This window comes from Gossypium raimondii, chromosome 13 (genome assembly GCF_025698545.1).
Source record: "Gossypium raimondii isolate GPD5lz chromosome 13, ASM2569854v1, whole genome shotgun sequence".
NCBI classification, from domain to species: Eukaryota; Viridiplantae; Streptophyta; class Magnoliopsida; order Malvales; family Malvaceae; genus Gossypium; species Gossypium raimondii.
Genome location: NC_068577.1, coordinates 55,370,225 through 55,389,195, shown reverse-complemented (window position 1 = coordinate 55,389,195; position 18,971 = coordinate 55,370,225). Strand labels below are relative to the sequence as shown.

The following is an 18,971-nucleotide window of genomic DNA, read 5'->3' as shown; positions in this document are numbered from 1 at the left end:
TTTTTTTGAATGACATGTTTACCCTTATTCCACTACAATTTTGCTGTTTTTGCTTTTTTTTTCTTTTATATTAACAATTAAAATTGACTAAATTTTAGTGAAGTTAAGTCAAGTTTTTTAAATGGGATAAACCTCTTTCTTTATTAATATTTCTATCTATAATATTTAAATCTATAATATTTAAAGTGGAGAATTTAATTAAGAAGTATTATCGTATTCTTTTTCAGTTAAATTCCGTTGTTTTTCTCTAATTAAACTTTGATTATTGCTGTGATATTTTAGTATGATTAAAACTCTAATCTTAACTTATTTAAAGGGGTCTTGAATCCGTGTTTTGATATATCAATCAACAAGGACTTTTATTTGACAAAATGTAGTCGCATATGAGTTTTGGTAAGAGTTTTGTGTGGTCATTATAGAGATCATTTTATACCCTTTTCGTGAGTGTTTTATGAGATTTAGAGTTTTGTTTACCGGTTTGCTCTTTGGGATTTTGAGCTTTATATTCGAGGTTTTTGGTAATATATATTTAGTACATTTAGGTTTATTTTCTCCATATTATACTCTCGTTTGTTTACTCATTTAGTGAAGAATCAAAACATCATTTGCCAGTGATTTTTCTCTCTTTGATGATTTTCTACGTAAAATATTTGTGTTTATTATTCTCCACTTTTACTATCTCATTGCTTATACGGGTCGATCCTCAACAAGCATTAAACTTTTTAACACTTGATCTAACGAATTTTTAAAACTTTATTAATACATGATAACGTAAATTGAAAACATGTATGTAACAAATATATTTATGAAGTTTTGATTGAAATTTTGGTACCTTAATTTCAAAATTTATCATATACGTAACTTTTAAATTTTATATAATTAAAAGAACAAAATACCCTTATCGTGTTATGTTTTACTTTGTAAAAATAATGAATTTTTTATAAAAATTTTAACTGAAGTAAAATTCAATTGGTAAGTACAATAATTTAAAAGAAAAAAAAAAATTGAATGGGAACATACCAAGATAATTAAAGTTATTAATGCCATTATTGGAGTAGCATTTAAAGATTAGATTGTGGTTCAAGTAAATTGAGAATTGAGGAAAATGGATGACAGAAGAATTTGCATGATAATTAAAAGAATGAGATGATGAATTATTAAAATTTTCTAATTAAAATATGAAAAAATAGATTCATGATTGAGTGTTGTTATGGATAATGGGTTGTCAACAAGAAATTTGACATTAAAAATTTATAAGTATGAATTGTTGTTAATATTCTCTTCACACATATAATACTATTTAATTTTTATTTCGTGCGATGCACAGATTAATTTTGTATTTATAATTAAATTTGTAATTTTTAAAATAAATAAAAAATTTAATTTTTCACTTAAATAAAGTTTTATGAAATTTATATTTAATTAAAGTACAATAATAGTTAACAAATTGTAATGTGTTTTAATATATTTTACTCACTTTTTAATTATTTATGTAAACTTTTATAAAATTAAAAATAATTTATTTTAAAATATGCATGCTAATTTTTTTAAATTAATTTTTAAAAACAATTATGTAATTTCATAAAAGCATGATATTAGAAATTAAACATAGAAACTGCTTGTTTAAAGTTGTTTATTATTATTATTATAAATGGCAAGGAAACAATATTTAAAAATTAATTAAAAAGAGATCCACTTTAAATATATTTTAAAAGGAAGTATTTTAAAACTCAAAATTTCCAATTTTACTTCCATACCTTCTTTTATAATATATATGATATATATGATTATCTTTTTGGAAAAGAACTAATAATTATATTTGATTGACATGTTATGAAATATAAAATGGATAATAATTAATCGATATATCATATTAATTGCAATTTTGAGCCCTTTATACATCGTGATTTTCATATAATGTTTAATACGCATGTTGAACCCTTAAACAACCACAAATTTTCGATAATGATAAACTTGTTTAATTAATAAAGACTTAATTACAAATTGACCGCACATTATGCTGTATTTTTCATCTAAGTGTTTAAAGTTTTTTATAAAAATAATAATTAAATTATCAATTTTGTTTCATTTTATCAAAATGTATACTATGCTTAATAAGAACAAATTATATGTTATGTTATTATTAACTCGATTGGTATAAACATTGCTGCTAAAGTAGGAGGACGTGAATTTACCAAAAACGGTGAATACCTTAACCATCATGTCAACGCACGGTTTAAAAAGTAAAATTGATATTAAGAAAAAAAGAAGATAAAATGGTAAAATAAAAAAGAGAGGAGAATTTAATTTATTCTGATTGTGGTAGCGAAACCGTAAAAAAACGTGTAGAGAGAAGGAACCAGATACAGGGAATCAGCAGCAGCAGAAGCAGAGTCCCCCACAAGGCCCTTCAATACTCGTCTAACCAACAATCTCTATTCTCTCCCCCCCACGTGGTGGCCTTGTCGTCATTTTGCACACGTTTTCGGCGGCCCACGTAAGTGAAAAAAAGGGGGCTTTCATTCGCTCACGCACTCGACAGAACATTGATGTTTCTTTTGTCGAGATTAGAAATCAGAGGGCCGTTGAAGTTGAGGGTTGTTTGGTCGGTCGGTCGGTCGGCATTGCACGGACGAGAGAGCCCATCCTACTGCTACCAAACTTTCGAATTTTCTAGTTGCATTGTTAGAAATAGCTTAAATCTCGTGTTTGGTTCGGTGGTAAAAAAAAATTTTATCGGTAAAATTCATTTGGATTTGAGCTTCCGAAGAAGAAGCGGTAAACTTTTATTTGGAAAATCCCTTTCAGACATACAGTAAAAAAAAAAAAAAGGCTAAGACTTTGAATATCTAGTTTGGAGTCTTATTATATGTAATGATATGTGTAAGTTTTTAGTTTTATCATGTATATAATGGCAGAGTTAAGGCGCTGGCTCTCCTAAATTGAAAAGTAATTTATAATTTTTTTAATAATTTATAAAATTTTAAATTAGTAATAATAAAATTATATTTTGACCTCCTAAAATGATAAAATGTTTATTTAATCTTTTAAAATTATAAAAATATATGCTATTAAAATAGTGAAATTATATTTTATTATCGTAAAATGTACAATTTAATTTCGGCCTCCCAAAAAATTCTCTAGCTCTGCCACTACATGTATAGTTATTCTGTTTGAGTTTTGTTCTATTATATTCTTATTTTTCATCAGATGTGCAATTGTTTAGTTTCGGTTTCATTTCATTATATTCTTATTTTTCATCTATTTGTGTTTTGTATTTTTTTTAATTCTATTTAGTAGTTGCCCGGACCAAGGTTGTTAGAATCAAACCAAATTGGTCAATCGGACCGGGAACCAACTAGTACATTAGCCTGAAAAAAGAGGTTGAACTGCTACAAACATATTAAATCGGGCTAAAATTCTGGTTAAATTTAATATTTTCATTTTTAATATTTTTTTATGAATTTTTAATAAATTATTTAATCAAACTGAATCAACTGGTCAAACCGAGAACATGTGACCTAACCAGTTCGATTGCAAAAACATTGGTGGGTCTTTTTTTGCATGAATAGTATCCTTAAAAAAATTAATTACGAAAATAAGACATGTTATAGATTATTTACAAGAGTTGTATGTTTTCAACAGTAAGCTTAAGTGCTTCCAATGTGTCAAGCGGCACTAACCTCATACCTCATTATCAACCAATCATTTCAAGTGAAAAAAATTATTTTTTTAAGTGATGCTCTCATATTGTCAAGCAAAACAAAACAAAAAAATACGAATATCCTTTAAATACTATACCATATTTCTTTAAGTACAAAATAATTGAGCTTAAACGATATTGACTAATAGAAAATTGAAATTAATTGTTTAAAAAAACCATATTTAATATTTAATATAAAATGAGACTTACTTAAATATAATTAAAAATGATGCATTTTAAGTTCAAAAATTTAATTCAATCTCGTTTTATTTTGATCATTTTATTTATTTATTTATTTATTTGTTAATTTAATGATTGTCATTAGTTAAATTGCTCAAAATAATTATTATGCTAATCTCTTCTAAACGGAAAGATGACCGAGCGTACCACATAATCGTTCTTATTTTCACATATTCGTATAATTAGATAATATTTTGTGTAATTTTTTAAAAAAATATGAATGTTATAATAATTTGTGTAATCAAATAACATTTTGTTATTTACACAAAATATTACGAAAATTGTATAATTATAAACGTTTTATGTAATTAAAGCGTAGCACATTAATAAAAAAATTGTTATCAATAAAATGGTCATCTAGAATATTGTTACGAACATCTAAAATTTACTCATATAGATTTGTACAGATGTGTATTAGAATTAGTTACTACTAATTGTTAGATCGAATGATAAAGAATTTATTCTCTCTTAAATGATGTATTAAGTTCGAGTCTTATAAATAAAAATATGTAAATACTTATTTGACCTCTAACTTTATAAAAAATTATTTTCTCCTCCATTTAAATTTTTTTGCCATAAAAATAACATTAGGCAAACTTCACCAATTATTTTAGATGTCCAACCCGACTTAACTTTAAATTTAATTAAAACTTAATACCAACTATCAAATATAGAAAAATTTCAGAACATAGACAGAATATAGTGCAATAAAAGAATTTTCTGTTTTAACATGTGCTTTGTAGGATTCGTCAACAACCTTGCGTCCGTATTCAGATAATTCTTATTAATACTTTGCACCAAAAATTTTAAAGAAAGTGTAAAATTAAAACACCACACTATATTATGCGTATTAGAGTTTGGATCCGATCTCAAACAACTCAATTTCCTTTCTCAATTATATATATATATATATATATATATAAAGCTGGTGCAGTAATAACAGAAATTCTGTTTCTAGAAGATATGGTTTGTAAGGTTCGTCAAAAATCTTGGTCCATATTTACATGGTTCTTTCTTACCGATACCATTATAACTTTTATTTTGCATCAAAATTTTTAAAAAAATGTAAAATTGTACGTATGAGATTGTTTTTTACAATTTTTTTTTATTTTAAAAGCTGAGATTGGAATTGATACGGAATCCCGGATCTAGACACAAGAGAAACACAAATTAGAAATAAAACGAGAATAAATAAAATTAGTTAAAATAATAATAAATAAATAAATAATAAAAAGGATAGATTTGCCCTATGAAACCCTTGGTTAACTTGTAACCAAAAACGCCAATGATTGAGCGGCTCTCTACGAAACCCCTAGAAGAATAACCTCTAGAAACACCGATGAACGAGAAAGAAATTTGAATATTTGCAACTCCGAAATACCCTCGAAAGTAACAAACTCCAAACTAAATAGCAAGAGAAGAATCACTCTACTCCCAAAAAAATTTGCCTCACACAAATTTGAAAGAAAACAAATACTCTTCTTTTTTATTCTCCCCCAATGTGTAGAAAACAAGCCTATTTATAGGCAAATTACAAGAGTAATTGAATCCTAATAAAACTCTTTTAAGAGTAATTGAATCCTAATAAAAACTCTTTAAAGAGTAATTGAATCCTAATAAAACTCTTTAAAATTATCTAAGAAAATAAATAAATAATAACCTAACCAATAAAATTACTTAACTCATAAATGATGTGTCCCAACCAATGAGAATTAAGTAAATAATAATAATAATAATATACATAAAAGATTAATCCACCAATTTATGGGCTTTCACTATTCCAAGATTGGTCCAGTGAATTGCATTCTCGTATTTGTCAATGTCACGAACAGGATGAATTAAATTTGTAGCAACAAAGTCTTGGACAAAAGCATTCATCTTTAATTTTAATTGTCGTGCCTTGCTTCGAGTAATTGGACCACTAGGAAAAACAACCCCTTGAGTGTCACCTCCTTGGCTCGTATCATTCTCCCCTCTTCAAGAAGATTCGTCCTCGAATCAACACGCATCAAATTCAAAAGGAGAAAGATCGAAACATTGAAAGTAGCACTAACACTATACTCACTGGGAAGATCAATGCGATAAGCATTGTCATTTATTTTCTCGAGTACTTGGAATGGTCCATCTCCTCGTGCATCAAGTTTATTCTTTCTCTTAGAAGGAAATCGTTCCTTCCTCATATGCACCCATACCCAATCTCCAGGTTCAAACAAGACTTGCTTTCGCCCTTTATTAGCTCGATGTGCATTGGACTCATTCTTTTTCTCAATGGCTTTACGAGCCTTCTCATGGATCTCTTTCACTAAATCAGCTTTCCTTTCACCATCTAAATTAACAATCTCATTCAAAGGTAAAGGAAGCAAATTTAAAACAGTAAGTAGATTAAAGCTATATATAATCTCAAAAGGAGTAAAACCTGTGGAAGAATGAACAGAACGATTATAAGCAAACTCAACATAGGGTATCCATTCTTCCCAAGATTTAACATTCTTACCTATTATGGCTCTAAGCAAAGATCCCAAAACTCGATTTACCACATCGGTTTGACCATCAATTTGAGGGTGGCATGTAGTAGAGAAAAGTAGTTTAGTACCTAACTTACCCCATAACACCTTCCAAAAGTGACTAAGAAATTTTGCATCTCTATCGGAAACGATAGTCCTAGGGATTCCATGTAATCTCACAACTTCACGGAAAAATAGATCGACAACATGGGTTGCATCATCAGTCTTATGGCATGGAATGAAATGAGCCATTTTAGAAAATCGATCCACAACCACAAAGATACTATCTCGTCCACGCTTTGTCCTTGGTAAACCTATTACAAAATCCATTGAAATGTCAGTCCAAGGTGAACTAGGAACAGGAAGAGGAGTATATAGACCATGAGGCATCACAGTGGATTTAGCTTGTTTACAAGTAATGCAAGTAGAGCAAAATTTTTCAACAAGTTTTCGCATGTTAGGCCAATAAAAATGCTCATGTAAAATATCATAAGTCTTAGTGACTCCAAAATGACCCATAAGACCACCACTATGAGCCTCTCGATCCAACAATTCTCGCATTGAACACTTTGGTAAGCATAGTCTATTATTTCGAAAAAGATAGCCATCATGCTTATAAAATTTGTGAAATGCACCATGTTCACATGCGTCATAAATGCTTGCAAAATCAGAATCAGTTGCATATAAATCTTTGAGATACTCAAAACCTAATAACTTAGTATGCAAAGTACTAAGTAAAGTGTACCTCCTTGATAGAGCATCAGCCACAATATTATCTTTACCTTTCTTATACCTTATAACATAAGGAAAAGATTCAATAAATTCAACCCACCTCGCATGTCGCTTGTTCAACTTACCTTGTCCCTTTAAGTGCTTAAGTGATTCATGGTCAGTGTGAATCACAAACTTCTTTGGTAAAAGGTAATGTTGCCAAACTTCTAATGCCCTTACCAAGGCATACAACTCTTTATCATAGGTCGAATAGTTCAAATGTGCTCCACCAAGTTTCTCACTAAAGTAGGCTATTGGTTTACTATCTTGCATGAGGACGGCACCTATACCTACACCAGAAGCATCACATTCAATCTCAAAGGTCTTTTCAAAATTAGGTAAAACAAGAATAGGAGCATTACACAATTTATCTTTAAGTTCATTAAATGCTAATTCTTGCTTATCTGTCCAATGAAAAGATACATCCTTTTTAATAAGTGCAGTCAAAGGTGAAGCAATTGTGGAAAAGTTACGAACAAACCTGCGGTAGAAACCGGCTAACCCAAGGAAAGACCTTACCTCAGAAACAGTTTTAGGGATAGGCCATTCTTGAATTGCCTTTACCTTCTCCTCATCCACATGGATTCCTGTAGAACTTATCACAAAACCCAAAAAAACAAGCTTATCCATACAAAAGGTGCATTTTTCAAGATTAGCAAAGAGTCGTTCATGCCTTAACACATCCAATACTAATTTAACATGCCCAACATGATCATTCAAAGTTTTGCTATAAATCAGTATGTCATCAAAATACACAACGACAAATTTTCCTAAAAAAGGTCTAAGTATGTGGTTCATTAATCTCATGAATGTGCTAGGAGCATTAGTTAAGCCAAATGGCAAAACTAACCACTCATATAGGCCATACTTAGTCTTAAAAGCAGTTTTCCATTCATCACCTTGTTTCATTCTTATTTGATGGTAACCACTTTTTAAGTCAATTTTAGAGAAAATGCATGCACCATTAAGCTCATCCAACATATCATCTAATCGAGGAATTGGATATCGATACTTTACCATAATCTTGTTGACAGCACGACAATCAACACACATTCTCCAAGAACCATCTTTTTTTGGGACGAGAAGTACAGGGACCGCACAAGGGCTTAGACTCTCACGAATTAACCCTTTCTCTAAGAGATCTTCAACTTGCCTTTGCAACTCCTTAGTTTCTTCAGGATTGCTTCGATAGACTGGTCTATTCGGAATACTCGAACCAGGCACAAAGTTAATTTGATGTTCAATCCTTCATAAAGGAGGTAATCCCTTAGGCATTTCAGAAGGAAATACATCCTCAAAATCCTGCAAAAGATCAACAAAACAACTAGGCAAATGTGTATTAGGGTTAGTCAAAATAAAGTTCTCCCTAAACCTAATAATTACAAATGTTTGTTTTGTACAAAGAGCAAATTTGATATCTCGAAACCTAGCGAATAAACTCACTTTCTCATCTCGTGACTTGTGTGTGCAATCACTCACCAATGTTGGGCCTTTAAGTTGGCTTTTAACACTAAGGGCCTCTTTACTCTCAGCCTTTTTCAATGATTTTACCTCACTTCCCTTACCCATCTCACTAGCAAGTTTGAGTTGATCATTGTAGACTTCTTGAGGAGGAAGTGGAGCCAAAGTAAACTTCTTTCCAAGGAACACAAAAGTATATTGGTTAAGGAAACCATCATGATTTACTCGTCGATCAAACTGCCATGGTCGTCCAAGTAATATGTGCCCAGCTTGCATTGGAACAACATCACACAAAACTTTATCAGAGTATTTACCAATAGAAAATGAAACTAAGCATTGTTTAGATGCTTTTACCTCCCCACTATCATTCAGCCATTGTAAGCGGTATGGCCTTGGATGCTTCATACAAGGTAGGCCAAGTTTCTCAACAAGGGAAGAACTCACCACATTGGTGCAACTTCCACTATCGATGATCAATGAACTAGGTTGTCCACCAATCAAACATCTCGTGTGGAAAATGTTATCTATTTGTTCACACCCTTCCTCTTTAAACTGGACATTTAAAGCCCTTCGAGCAACAAGTGCTTTCTCACCATACTCCAAGTATTCTTCATATTCATCATGAGTATGCACATCATCAGCATCTTCCAAAGGAGGCATCTCATCTTCGTTATCAGACTCAAAATCAACCTCGCCATCTTCTCGAATTACCAAAGACTTTTTATTAGGGCATTCTCGAGCATAGTGACCCTTCCTTGGCATTTGAAGCGGGTAATATCTTTTGGTCGCTTAATGGCACTAGGAGAAGTAGAAGAAGAAGATGGAGCTCGATTAGTAGAAGTAGAACCTTTAAATGAATTAGGCATACCTCTATCTTTGGAGTAAGTTTTAGGCTCATTTGGCTTGAACCGTGCATCTCTCCCATTCCACAATCTATCATCTTGTTTTTGCCAATTTCCTCTCCAAGCAGGATTAGAAACTGAACTAGCACCCCTCGGTGTCCCATGCTTTCATAATTGCTTTTCAATGGTGAGTGCGGTTTGAAGCATCTCTTCAACATCCATGTAATGTTGTAACTCAACTCGATTTGTGATCTCAGGCTTTAGGCCAGCAAGGAATCTAACCATAGTCACCTCAGCCTCTTCAACAAGATTGGCTCTAATCTGAATAGTCTCCATCTCTTTGTAGTAGTCATCCACAGATCTATCTCCTTGAACAAGATGTTGGAGTCTTTGATGGAGTTCTCGATAATAGTATGGTGGAACAAACCGTTTTTAGTAGATGCGCTTCATTTCAACCCAAGTAGTAACAGGTTGCTCTCTATAAAGAATCCCACTTTTACATAATTGATTCCACCATGTTAGTGCATAATTAATGAACTCAATGACAGTAGTATGTTACCTTTTTCTCATCAGAGTAATTGTAACAAGCAAAGACTGCTTCCATCTTTTCCTCCCAATCAAGGTAAGCATCAGGATCATTCTTCCCTGAGAAAGAAGGAAATTTTGGTTTGGGGGTGTCATTGTTTCGTTCCACCCTTTCTCTAGGTACATACTCGGACTCAAAGTCATCATCAAAAACATGGTCCTCCCTTCGTTTAAAAGTTCGATCGCGCGAATTTGATCGGCTTATAAAGGCTTCGTTCAACTTCTTGTAATTATCGGCAATGTATCTCTCTTTAGTTGTAAGTTTTGCATCAAGATACTCCCTTTGCTCTTGTATCATCTGGGTCATGCGATGTTCGATTTGAGTTTGTAACTTTTTCATCTTTTTTTGTAACAACTCGACCAAAGGATCGTTATCTCTTTTTTGCTCATCCTCTTCATTTTTACTAGTTTGGGATCTAGTGATCGGCATGGTATCTGTGAAAAAAATCACACAAACAGGAACAAGAAAAAATAATAATAACCTCACTCGTTAGCTCTCAAAAGAATAACTCTCTGAATGATTCAAAACTTGTAAATATGTTTGGAGAGGGTTACTAATCAAGATCAAATAATGGAGGTGCAAACTTCAAAGAAACAATGAAGATCCTAATTGCTTTAAGAGGCCAAGAAACTTGACGAAGCAATTTGTAATGGAGGCTACACGGATGAAGGAATTGTGCGTGCCTTTAATATTTGCTAACACAAGAAGAAACAAAGTGTTAGAAAACGTAAGAGAAATAAAAAAACGTAGACCTGCAACGATCCCTAACTCTAGAGTCAAAGAAAAGCTTTAATAAGAAGAAAACTTAAGAAAACTTAAGAAAACTCTACCCAATTTAAAGGAAAACAAAAAAATCAGAAACGTTTGATGTCTTAAGATTTTCAAAATTTGAAGCTTTAATTATACTTGAGTCAAGAAAAGAAGGGGGAAAAAATTCAATTTTGGGAAAAATAAAATAAAAATAATAACAACAATAGGAAAAGAAGAAACCTACGTATGAAAGGTAGGCAACTTTTTTTTTTGCACTTTTTTGCTTTTTGTTTTTTTTTCTTTTTTTTTTGCGCTTTTTACTCACTTTTTTTTTGCGCTTTTTTCTTTTTTTTTTTAAAGAATAAGAGGAGAATAAACACAAACTTCACAAAAAAGAGAATCGAAGAAATCGATGAAAAGTGTTTTAGGTATTTTGACTCGTTTCGGATTTGATTTGAGCTTCGAAAATAACACCGAATGGCCTGAAACTGATACCAACTGATACGGAATCCCGGATCTAGACACAAGAGAAACACAAATTAGAAATAAAACGAGAATAAATAAAATTATTTAAAATAATAATAAATAAATAAATAATAAAAAGGATAGATTTGCCCTATGAAACCCTTGGTTAACTTGTAACCAAAACGCTAATGATTGAGCGGCTCCTCACGAAACCCCTAGAAGAATAACCTCTAGAAACACCGATGAACGGAAAGAAATTTGAATATTTGCAACTCAAATACCCTCAAAGTAACAAACTCCAAACTAAATAGCAAGAGAAGAATCACTCTACTCCCAAAAAATTTGCCTCACACAAATTTGAAAGAAAACAAATACTCTTCTTTTTATTCTCCTCCCAATGTGTAGAAAACAAGCCTATTTATAGGCAAATTACAAGAGTAATTGAATCCTAATAAAACTCTTTTAAGAGTAATTGAATCCTAATAAAAACTCTTTAAAGAGTAATTGAATCCTAATAAAACTCTTTAAAATTATCTAAGAAAATAAATAAATAATAACCTAACCAATAAAATTACTTAACTCATAAATGATGTGTCCCAACCAATGAGAATTAAGTAAATAATAATAATAATAATATACATAAAAGATTAATCCACCAATTTATGGGCTTTCACTATTCCAAGATTGGTCCAGTGAATTGCATTCTCGTATTTGTCAATGTCACGAACAGGATGAATTAAATTTGTAGCAACAAAGTCTTGGACAAAAGCATTCATCTTTAATTTTAATTGTCGTGCCTTGCTTCGAGTAATTGGACCACTAGGAAAAACAACCCCTTGAGTGTCACCTCCTTGGCTCGTACCAGGAATCTCACTGTGTATATTTTGGTATTAAATCTCCCCATTCTGACTGACTTCTTTGATCACTAAATTTTTATTTTAATCACTTAACTAAAAGAATTATAATTTTATTTCTGAATTATTTAAAAATTTTTATTTAAATCATTGAATAAAATCGATATTATGAATTTAACTGTTAGCACTACCTGCACCAATCGAAAACCCCCTTTTTTCTCTTTTCTACAATTCAATATTCTTTTTATGGAACAATTTTAGTCGTCACAAATTACAATCCAAAATCCAAATAATTTTTTCCCTATATTTTTTTACTTGTCAATAGATATTGATCATTGAATCGTCATTTAAAATTTGCAGGCAAAACTTTTAAAAAGAAATTACAGCTCAATGACTTAAATGAAATACTTATGAATAGTTCAGTGGCTTAAATAAAAACTTTCAAATATTTTAATAATCAAAACCAAAACTTACACAGAATTTAGTGACCAATAATATAATTTACCCTTGATTAAATGAACCAATTGGTCCGATTTTCTAAATAACGGTCTGATGTTCCAAATTATAAAAATAACCTAACAATATTGCTAGAATATAAGCCACCATCTTAGGAAAACATTAATGTATATTTCCCCTTCTTTCAATTTTCCCCCGCCCCAAAAAGACAAAAAAGCACAAATTTTCAGCCTTAAAACTGACTGAACATAAAGATTTGATTATAGTAATGGCAGTCCAAAAGTGTAACATCTTAGGAAACATGAATGTGCTTTAACATGACAATATTACTAAAGCCATAAGTGTCATCCAAGTATATAAATACGTAACATACCTTCATGCCAGAAACTGAGGTAGTTGCGCTTGTAAATGTTCTTTTATTTTTCTTTAGCTTCATTGTTCATATTTCTACAACCACGAACCTTTCATTCATCTTCGCAAACGAAAACAAGGAAAGCGAACTTGATTATGTGGAAGTGTGAACCTTAAACTTTCAACTCTTCGATTCCCGGACCTAAAGGTTCAAAAACTGCCTCCACTTCCTTTTGGTCAACTTCGTCTACGGTGGCAGGGTTCCACTTCGGATTCTGCAAAACATATGCAAGTCACAACTATGAACCGTAAAGATGCAATGATAAATACATGTGCTATAAACTCGGGAAGTAACACAACCACTTTTAAAAGATGGCACCTAGTAAGTCCAAAATTCAAATCTAAACGTTTGTAATTCATTTCTATATCTTAGAATGTGGCCCTCTTTGTACAAAAAAGAAATTTAACATGTTACTCGGACTTGGTTGTTAATGTTGGGGTTAAATTACTATTTGGGGTCAGAACTTGGCTACTTCTCCCACACTGAAGCATGAACCTTTTTCTTTTTGTCCAAGTTAGGCCCTGAACTAGGCAACTGTTCCTACATTAGAGCTTGAACTTTATTTTGTCCAAGTTAGTCTTTGAACTTGGCAATTATTCCTATACTGGGCCTAAACTTTGCAATTTTTCCCACATTGGGGCCCAAACTTTAAGGTTTTCAAGGACTAACTTAAGACAAAAAAAAAAATTCTAGCCGCAACGTGGGAACAATTAAGTTCAAGGCCTAACTTGAACCAAAAAAGTTTAGGCTGCAATATGGGAAAAGTTACCAAGTTTAGGCCCCAAAAAGTGTTTTAACCCTTAATGTTGAGATAGAACGTGTTTCACATGGGCATGTTCAATTTTTTCTAAGTTCTCTTATATTTTTCGAGGGATGGAGGGTCATATCCCCCATATCCATGTTGGATATGGGTGTTAGTGATACGAGCCAAGGAGGTGACTTGTGTCTAGATCCGGGGTTTCCGCATCAGTTAGACATTAGTATTTTAAGAAAAACAAAGAGTTGGACCAACATAGAATTTAACATCAGATTTTAAGTCCCAAAGGCAGAGCATATAGGAACATGCAGATCCACACAGGCAAACATATATGTTACAAATGCATGAACAATTCAACATATTTGGGTATCATTAAGATTTTAAAGAATACAAGAAAAAAAGAGATGAGAAAATTCACAGATGCTAACACATTTATTTTTTATAAATATTAAAAAATTATAATCTTAGGGATGATCTTCTATCTTGGAGAGAAAAGGAGAAGCATCATGAAGAGCGAACCTGATCCTTGTCAATCAAGACTGCACGGACGCCTTCAGCAAAATCATTCCGCAGAGAAGACCGTAGCGCAACGCGGTATTCAGTTTTCATGACGCCTTTTAGCTAGACAAACAACAATCCATGCAACATAAATACAGATGTTACTGAGAGTTTAGCTACTTGAGCAGAAATTTACTCAGAAGGGAAACAAGAGATAACACATCAGATGGAGGAAGGCAGTTGAGTTAAACATCTCAAAACTCACCATCGTAAATTCGTTGTTCTGTTTACCATATCCAGATGCAACTCTAGAGAAATAGTTGTGTGTTAAGAAAAGAGAAAATGGAGCACCCTTTCCGAGACCCTGCAGAGCTTCATTTGCCCACTCGACCACTGCAGAATGAAACAAGGTTAACATATCTAGATTGATAGATTCAGTTTCATTCAACAACACCCACAAGAGGGAAAATCCAAGGAGAGCAATAATGGTGTATATTCACTATGCAGTTCATTTCACTGTTTGGATTAACATGATTTAATTAAAGCTTACCTGAAGCTTCTGTACTTTGTTGATGTTTTTTAAGCTCTTCAATTATCTCCTTAACTGACTTATTTGCGTTAAAGCATGAAGTTATCTGAGGCAAAAGCAACTTCAATTGAGCTTCCGACTCAGGGTCACTGCTGTATTTTGCCAACAGTGATGTAACATCCTTGTGTGGATCCTCCGAGCTGTGAAAATATACATATTCATATATTAGAATGCTGGAAAGAAAATATACATGCAAGTTATTGAAAAACAGAAACAAATCTGAAACTATCTTATCAGAGAAAAGGAGGCAATTGCAATGCAACCTACAAAATGAAATAAACCAATAATATGAAGAATTGAAGATAATAGTTCACGAATTCCAGCCCAACATGGAAACATCAAGTCATGGCGTACAAAACTGATTTGATTTGGAATATCAAGTCAGAAATACTTTTCTCCCAATTCTAGAGAAATATTTGCAAGTTGTCTCCATTTATATTAATGGCGAGCAACAAGAGAGAGAATACGATCCTAAAATTATTGATTTCCACTCAAAAAGAAAGCCAAATAGAAAGAATATAAGAGATATACAAGGTACTGGCTAGAAGGGCTTCCTTTACTGAACCTAGATTCCCAGATGGCACATAGTGTGTTCCAAGACCTATAAATAGAGAATCTGAAGGTGTTGATATCCTTTTCCCGGTCATTCCAAGATAAGCACCTGCAGAACTACAAAATTGTAAATGGCAATAGAGAAATGCAATGTAGAGTGAGCTGAAGAGAGCAAAAGAACTATTTGTGCATATATGCAGTATTAAGTTTATCTTTAGGGATTCAGCATCAACAAAAAGTTCTTAAAGCAATTATAAGATTAAAAATAAATCTTTATTAGTAAATTGGCCCCTGAACTGTACCCCAATTACCAGATTGGTCTTTAAACTCTTTTTTGGTAAGTGTTCACTAAACTATCAATTTTATCTCATTTTACCCAAAAAAGTGTATGATGTCCATATGTCACGTTTTTTATTGTCTGGTATTGTTTTTGGGGGTAAAATGGGACAAAATTGATAATTTAGGTGCTACTTCTGACCAAAAATAACTTCAAGGATCAATCGGGGAATCGGAGTATAGTTTAGGGGCCAATTTACTAATAAAGCCTAAAAATAATCCTACCACCCTCCAACTTCAACCCACTGCTTCTCGTTTAACTTTTAGCTTCCTATCACAAACCATTTTTGCAACTCTTGGAGCTTGGTTTAGAGTAAAAGAAACATACCAACAGAACCCCCTCCTGGTGTTTGTGCTGCTATATATGAAAACCCAACATCAGGAAACAAACCAATTCCATTTTCTGGCATAGCAAGAACAGTCCTCTGAGCCAGATATATCGAAGAGTACAACATTAGAGAGAGAAATTGAGAAAGATATTATAATTTAAAATGCAAGACAAATATTTCTCAACACAGCAAGGAGATTAGTTTGCACCTCAGTTATCACTCTGTAGCGACCATGGCCAGATAGGCCAATTCCAAAGCCCATTGTTATGCCATCCATGAATGATATATAAGGCTTCTTGTACTCAGAAATTTTGCATATTAGAGAATACTCTGCGGTGAAGACCTGGAAAAAGAACAAAAGATAAAGATATTAACTTCAGATGGCATGGTAATATGCAACATGCGGAGTTAATTTCATCTGATAACCAATTGAGGCAAAATTATTAATACATTATACAAGTTGTATTACATGCGCGGTCAAAGATTTCCTTTCCCTTCTCTCTCAACTATTTGATCCCAACCATCTCGAATGTTTGTGTTCACATGGGATATCAAAATTGCATGCAATTAGTACTAAGAGAAAAAAGAACATAGAAAATGGGTGAGGGTTTCAAACTGAGAAGCATGCAAGTAAAATCGGACTCATTTTCCTTTTTCCAGAAAAAGGAGAAGGATAGTTCTTTATTGTCACTGATATGAGCAATCATAAAGGTTTTTGGAAGGTTAATTGTATCATAGTCACAGCAAGAGTTTATTCCAAGTTTGGACCAACATAACAGACGTCTTGTGTGTTGGCTTGATTTTAGCAAATTGAAAACGTTTGTGATTAAGATGGTATATAATTCAACCTGAATCATATTTGAGAATGCATGTATTTTTGTTTGTAATGTGCTATACATCACTGACCTCTAAGCCAGGATCTAAGTTATCAATGAGAGAAGCATTGAGTGCTTTAATTTAAGTAAAGAACGCAACATTGAACCAAAAATTAAAAAAAAACAAAAAAACAGAGAGAAAACAAATTAGCACAGCAAGTTTGCAGGTTAGATAGTATGCATTTACAGACGGAAGGGAAAAAGAAAAACCTTTGGCACAAGAGGTGTGTTTCTGTCCTTTTGGATTTCAGCAACAACACCTTTAATATCCATTCCTGTGATACCAGTGAATGGTTAGCCCCAAAAACTCCCTTAACAGTAGCAAAACGAAACATAGCCTACAATGATATCTATACGCATTTTTCATTACAAACACAAAATGCTATTTACAAGTATCTTTTCCCAACCAAAGAAGAAGGCTTAATACTTCAAGTACCTGCACAAAACGCACGCGATGAGCTGCCCTCAACCAGAACACATTTGACCTTTGGATCCGATTCCCATTCTTCAAGAATTTGTTTGTACTTGACATCCATATCTGCATTTATCAAAATATACTCGCTGTCATATCAACAAAACTAATCCTCAAACCATTAACTTATATATATAATACAAAGAAAATGTCACGAGATAGCAAAATTACACAAACAAAATTGTCCATTATTTCTTAAAAAGTGCTAAATTTGTGTATAAAAAATAGATTCTTCTTAAACTCATATCCAAATTATATTATTCTCCTCCAATATTAATGCCGTAAAATTCTTGAACCTTGGCTTACTTTTGTTCTTTTACCTTAACTATTTCTGACAGTTTTATCCGATGTACAACAAAGGTATGCCTGAAATCGTATCCGACAACATGAGTACTTTTTTTTTTTTTTCTAAATCCACACTTAAGCACGAACCAAGTCCTCCTAATTGTTGCAATAGCAATGGTTCCTTCTGAGCTAAGACTCAATCAGCGAGCATGAGTACTTCAATAAAGACGAATAACATATCATCTTTAAATTATCAAGGATAAATTTTGTAGCTTCAGAATCGAGCAAGAACAAAAAAATATTTAACTCGAATTCAATTTGATTTCAAGCAAATGTTAACATTCTAGCTCAAACAAGAGCGAATTAAAACAAGAACATGAGTACTTTAATAATTGGAGCAACATACTCCATAATATATCATCTTGACATTATCAAGGATAATTTTTGTAACTTCAGAATCGAGAAAAAAAAAGTCAACTCGAATTCAATTGATTTCAAGCAAATGTTAATATTTTAGCTCAAACAAGAACCAATTAAAATAGTAATAGAAAAAAGAGGAGAAATTGAAATGTAAATGAAGGAGAAACAACGAAAGAGACCTAAATTCATGGCGTTGAGGGCTTTGGGACGGTCGAGAGTAATGATTGCGACGCCGTTGGGATAGACATTTCCTTTAACAAAATCCTCAGCGCCAGCCATGGTGAAGAAGTTTCGAAATTCGACGACCAACAGATAGAGAGAACCGCTTCCGAGGCGTCACCGCAAGCAAAGAACCGGCGGAGCGAGCAGTGGCGGGGATAACCGCCGATTAGCGGGGTTGTTTGGTAACAAGAATAGTGTAGACCTCAAGGAAAGATATGGTGGCGAGTTTTTAGACGCTGATAAGCAAAACATGGAAATGCTTTATCGTAGTTGAAGTGTTTAACTTTGATTTTGTCATGACTGTATCAGTGTCAGTTACTGCATCCACTTCTGGTCCGGTTCTGCTCAAAGGCTTCCTTGGTACGGTTCGACAAATTGGGTTCGGTGGGCTAATTATTCACAGCCATATAACCATATTTGGGTGAAAGTGCTTGAGAGGTCCCTCTATTATAGGGACCTGATCAAATTAGCCCCTATACTATTAAATGAATTAATTTAGCCGTTGTATTATTAAAAAGAATCAGATAAAGGCAAGTTCGAATATAATTAATATTTACTGTTTAAAAAATATTATTTATTATTTAACAGGTTT

The 18,971-nt window shown here is 32.6% G+C and overlaps 1 protein-coding gene across 1 annotated transcript; it reads right to left on the bottom strand.

Moving 5' to 3' along the window:
• Positions 1-12,855: 12,855 nt before the first annotated feature.
• On the bottom strand, positions 12,856-18,727 carry LOC105783450 (3-hydroxyisobutyryl-CoA hydrolase-like protein 3, mitochondrial). Its single transcript, XM_012608916.2, has 10 exons — positions 18,337-18,727; positions 17,417-17,518; positions 17,191-17,255; positions 16,314-16,448; positions 16,105-16,201; positions 15,420-15,549; positions 14,850-15,028; positions 14,565-14,692; positions 14,321-14,422; positions 12,856-13,258 (listed from the first exon to the last, which is right to left on the bottom strand). The coding sequence occupies exons 1-10, from the start codon at positions 18,434-18,436 to the stop codon at positions 13,157-13,159; spliced, it is 1,140 nt and encodes a 379-aa protein (XP_012464370.1). The 5' UTR covers positions 18,437-18,727; the 3' UTR covers positions 12,856-13,156.
• Positions 18,728-18,971: the final 244 nt, after the last annotated feature.

What these genes read in the sequence shown, in the direction of transcription:
- LOC105783450 (XM_012608916.2), bottom strand. Translation starts at nt 18,436, where the DNA reads ATGGCTGGCGCTGAGGATTTTGTTAAAGGAAATGTCTATCCCAACGGC. An exon ending in ATCGCGTGCGTTTTGTGCAG is followed by an intron (nt 17,256 to 17,416) that starts GTACTTGAAGTA and finishes CTGGTATCACAG; the next exon opens with GAATGGATATTAAAGGTGTT. An exon ending in GCCCTTCTAGCCAGTACCTT is followed by an intron (nt 15,029 to 15,419) that starts GTATATCTCTTA and finishes ATATTTTCACAG; the next exon opens with CTCGGAGGATCCACACAAGG.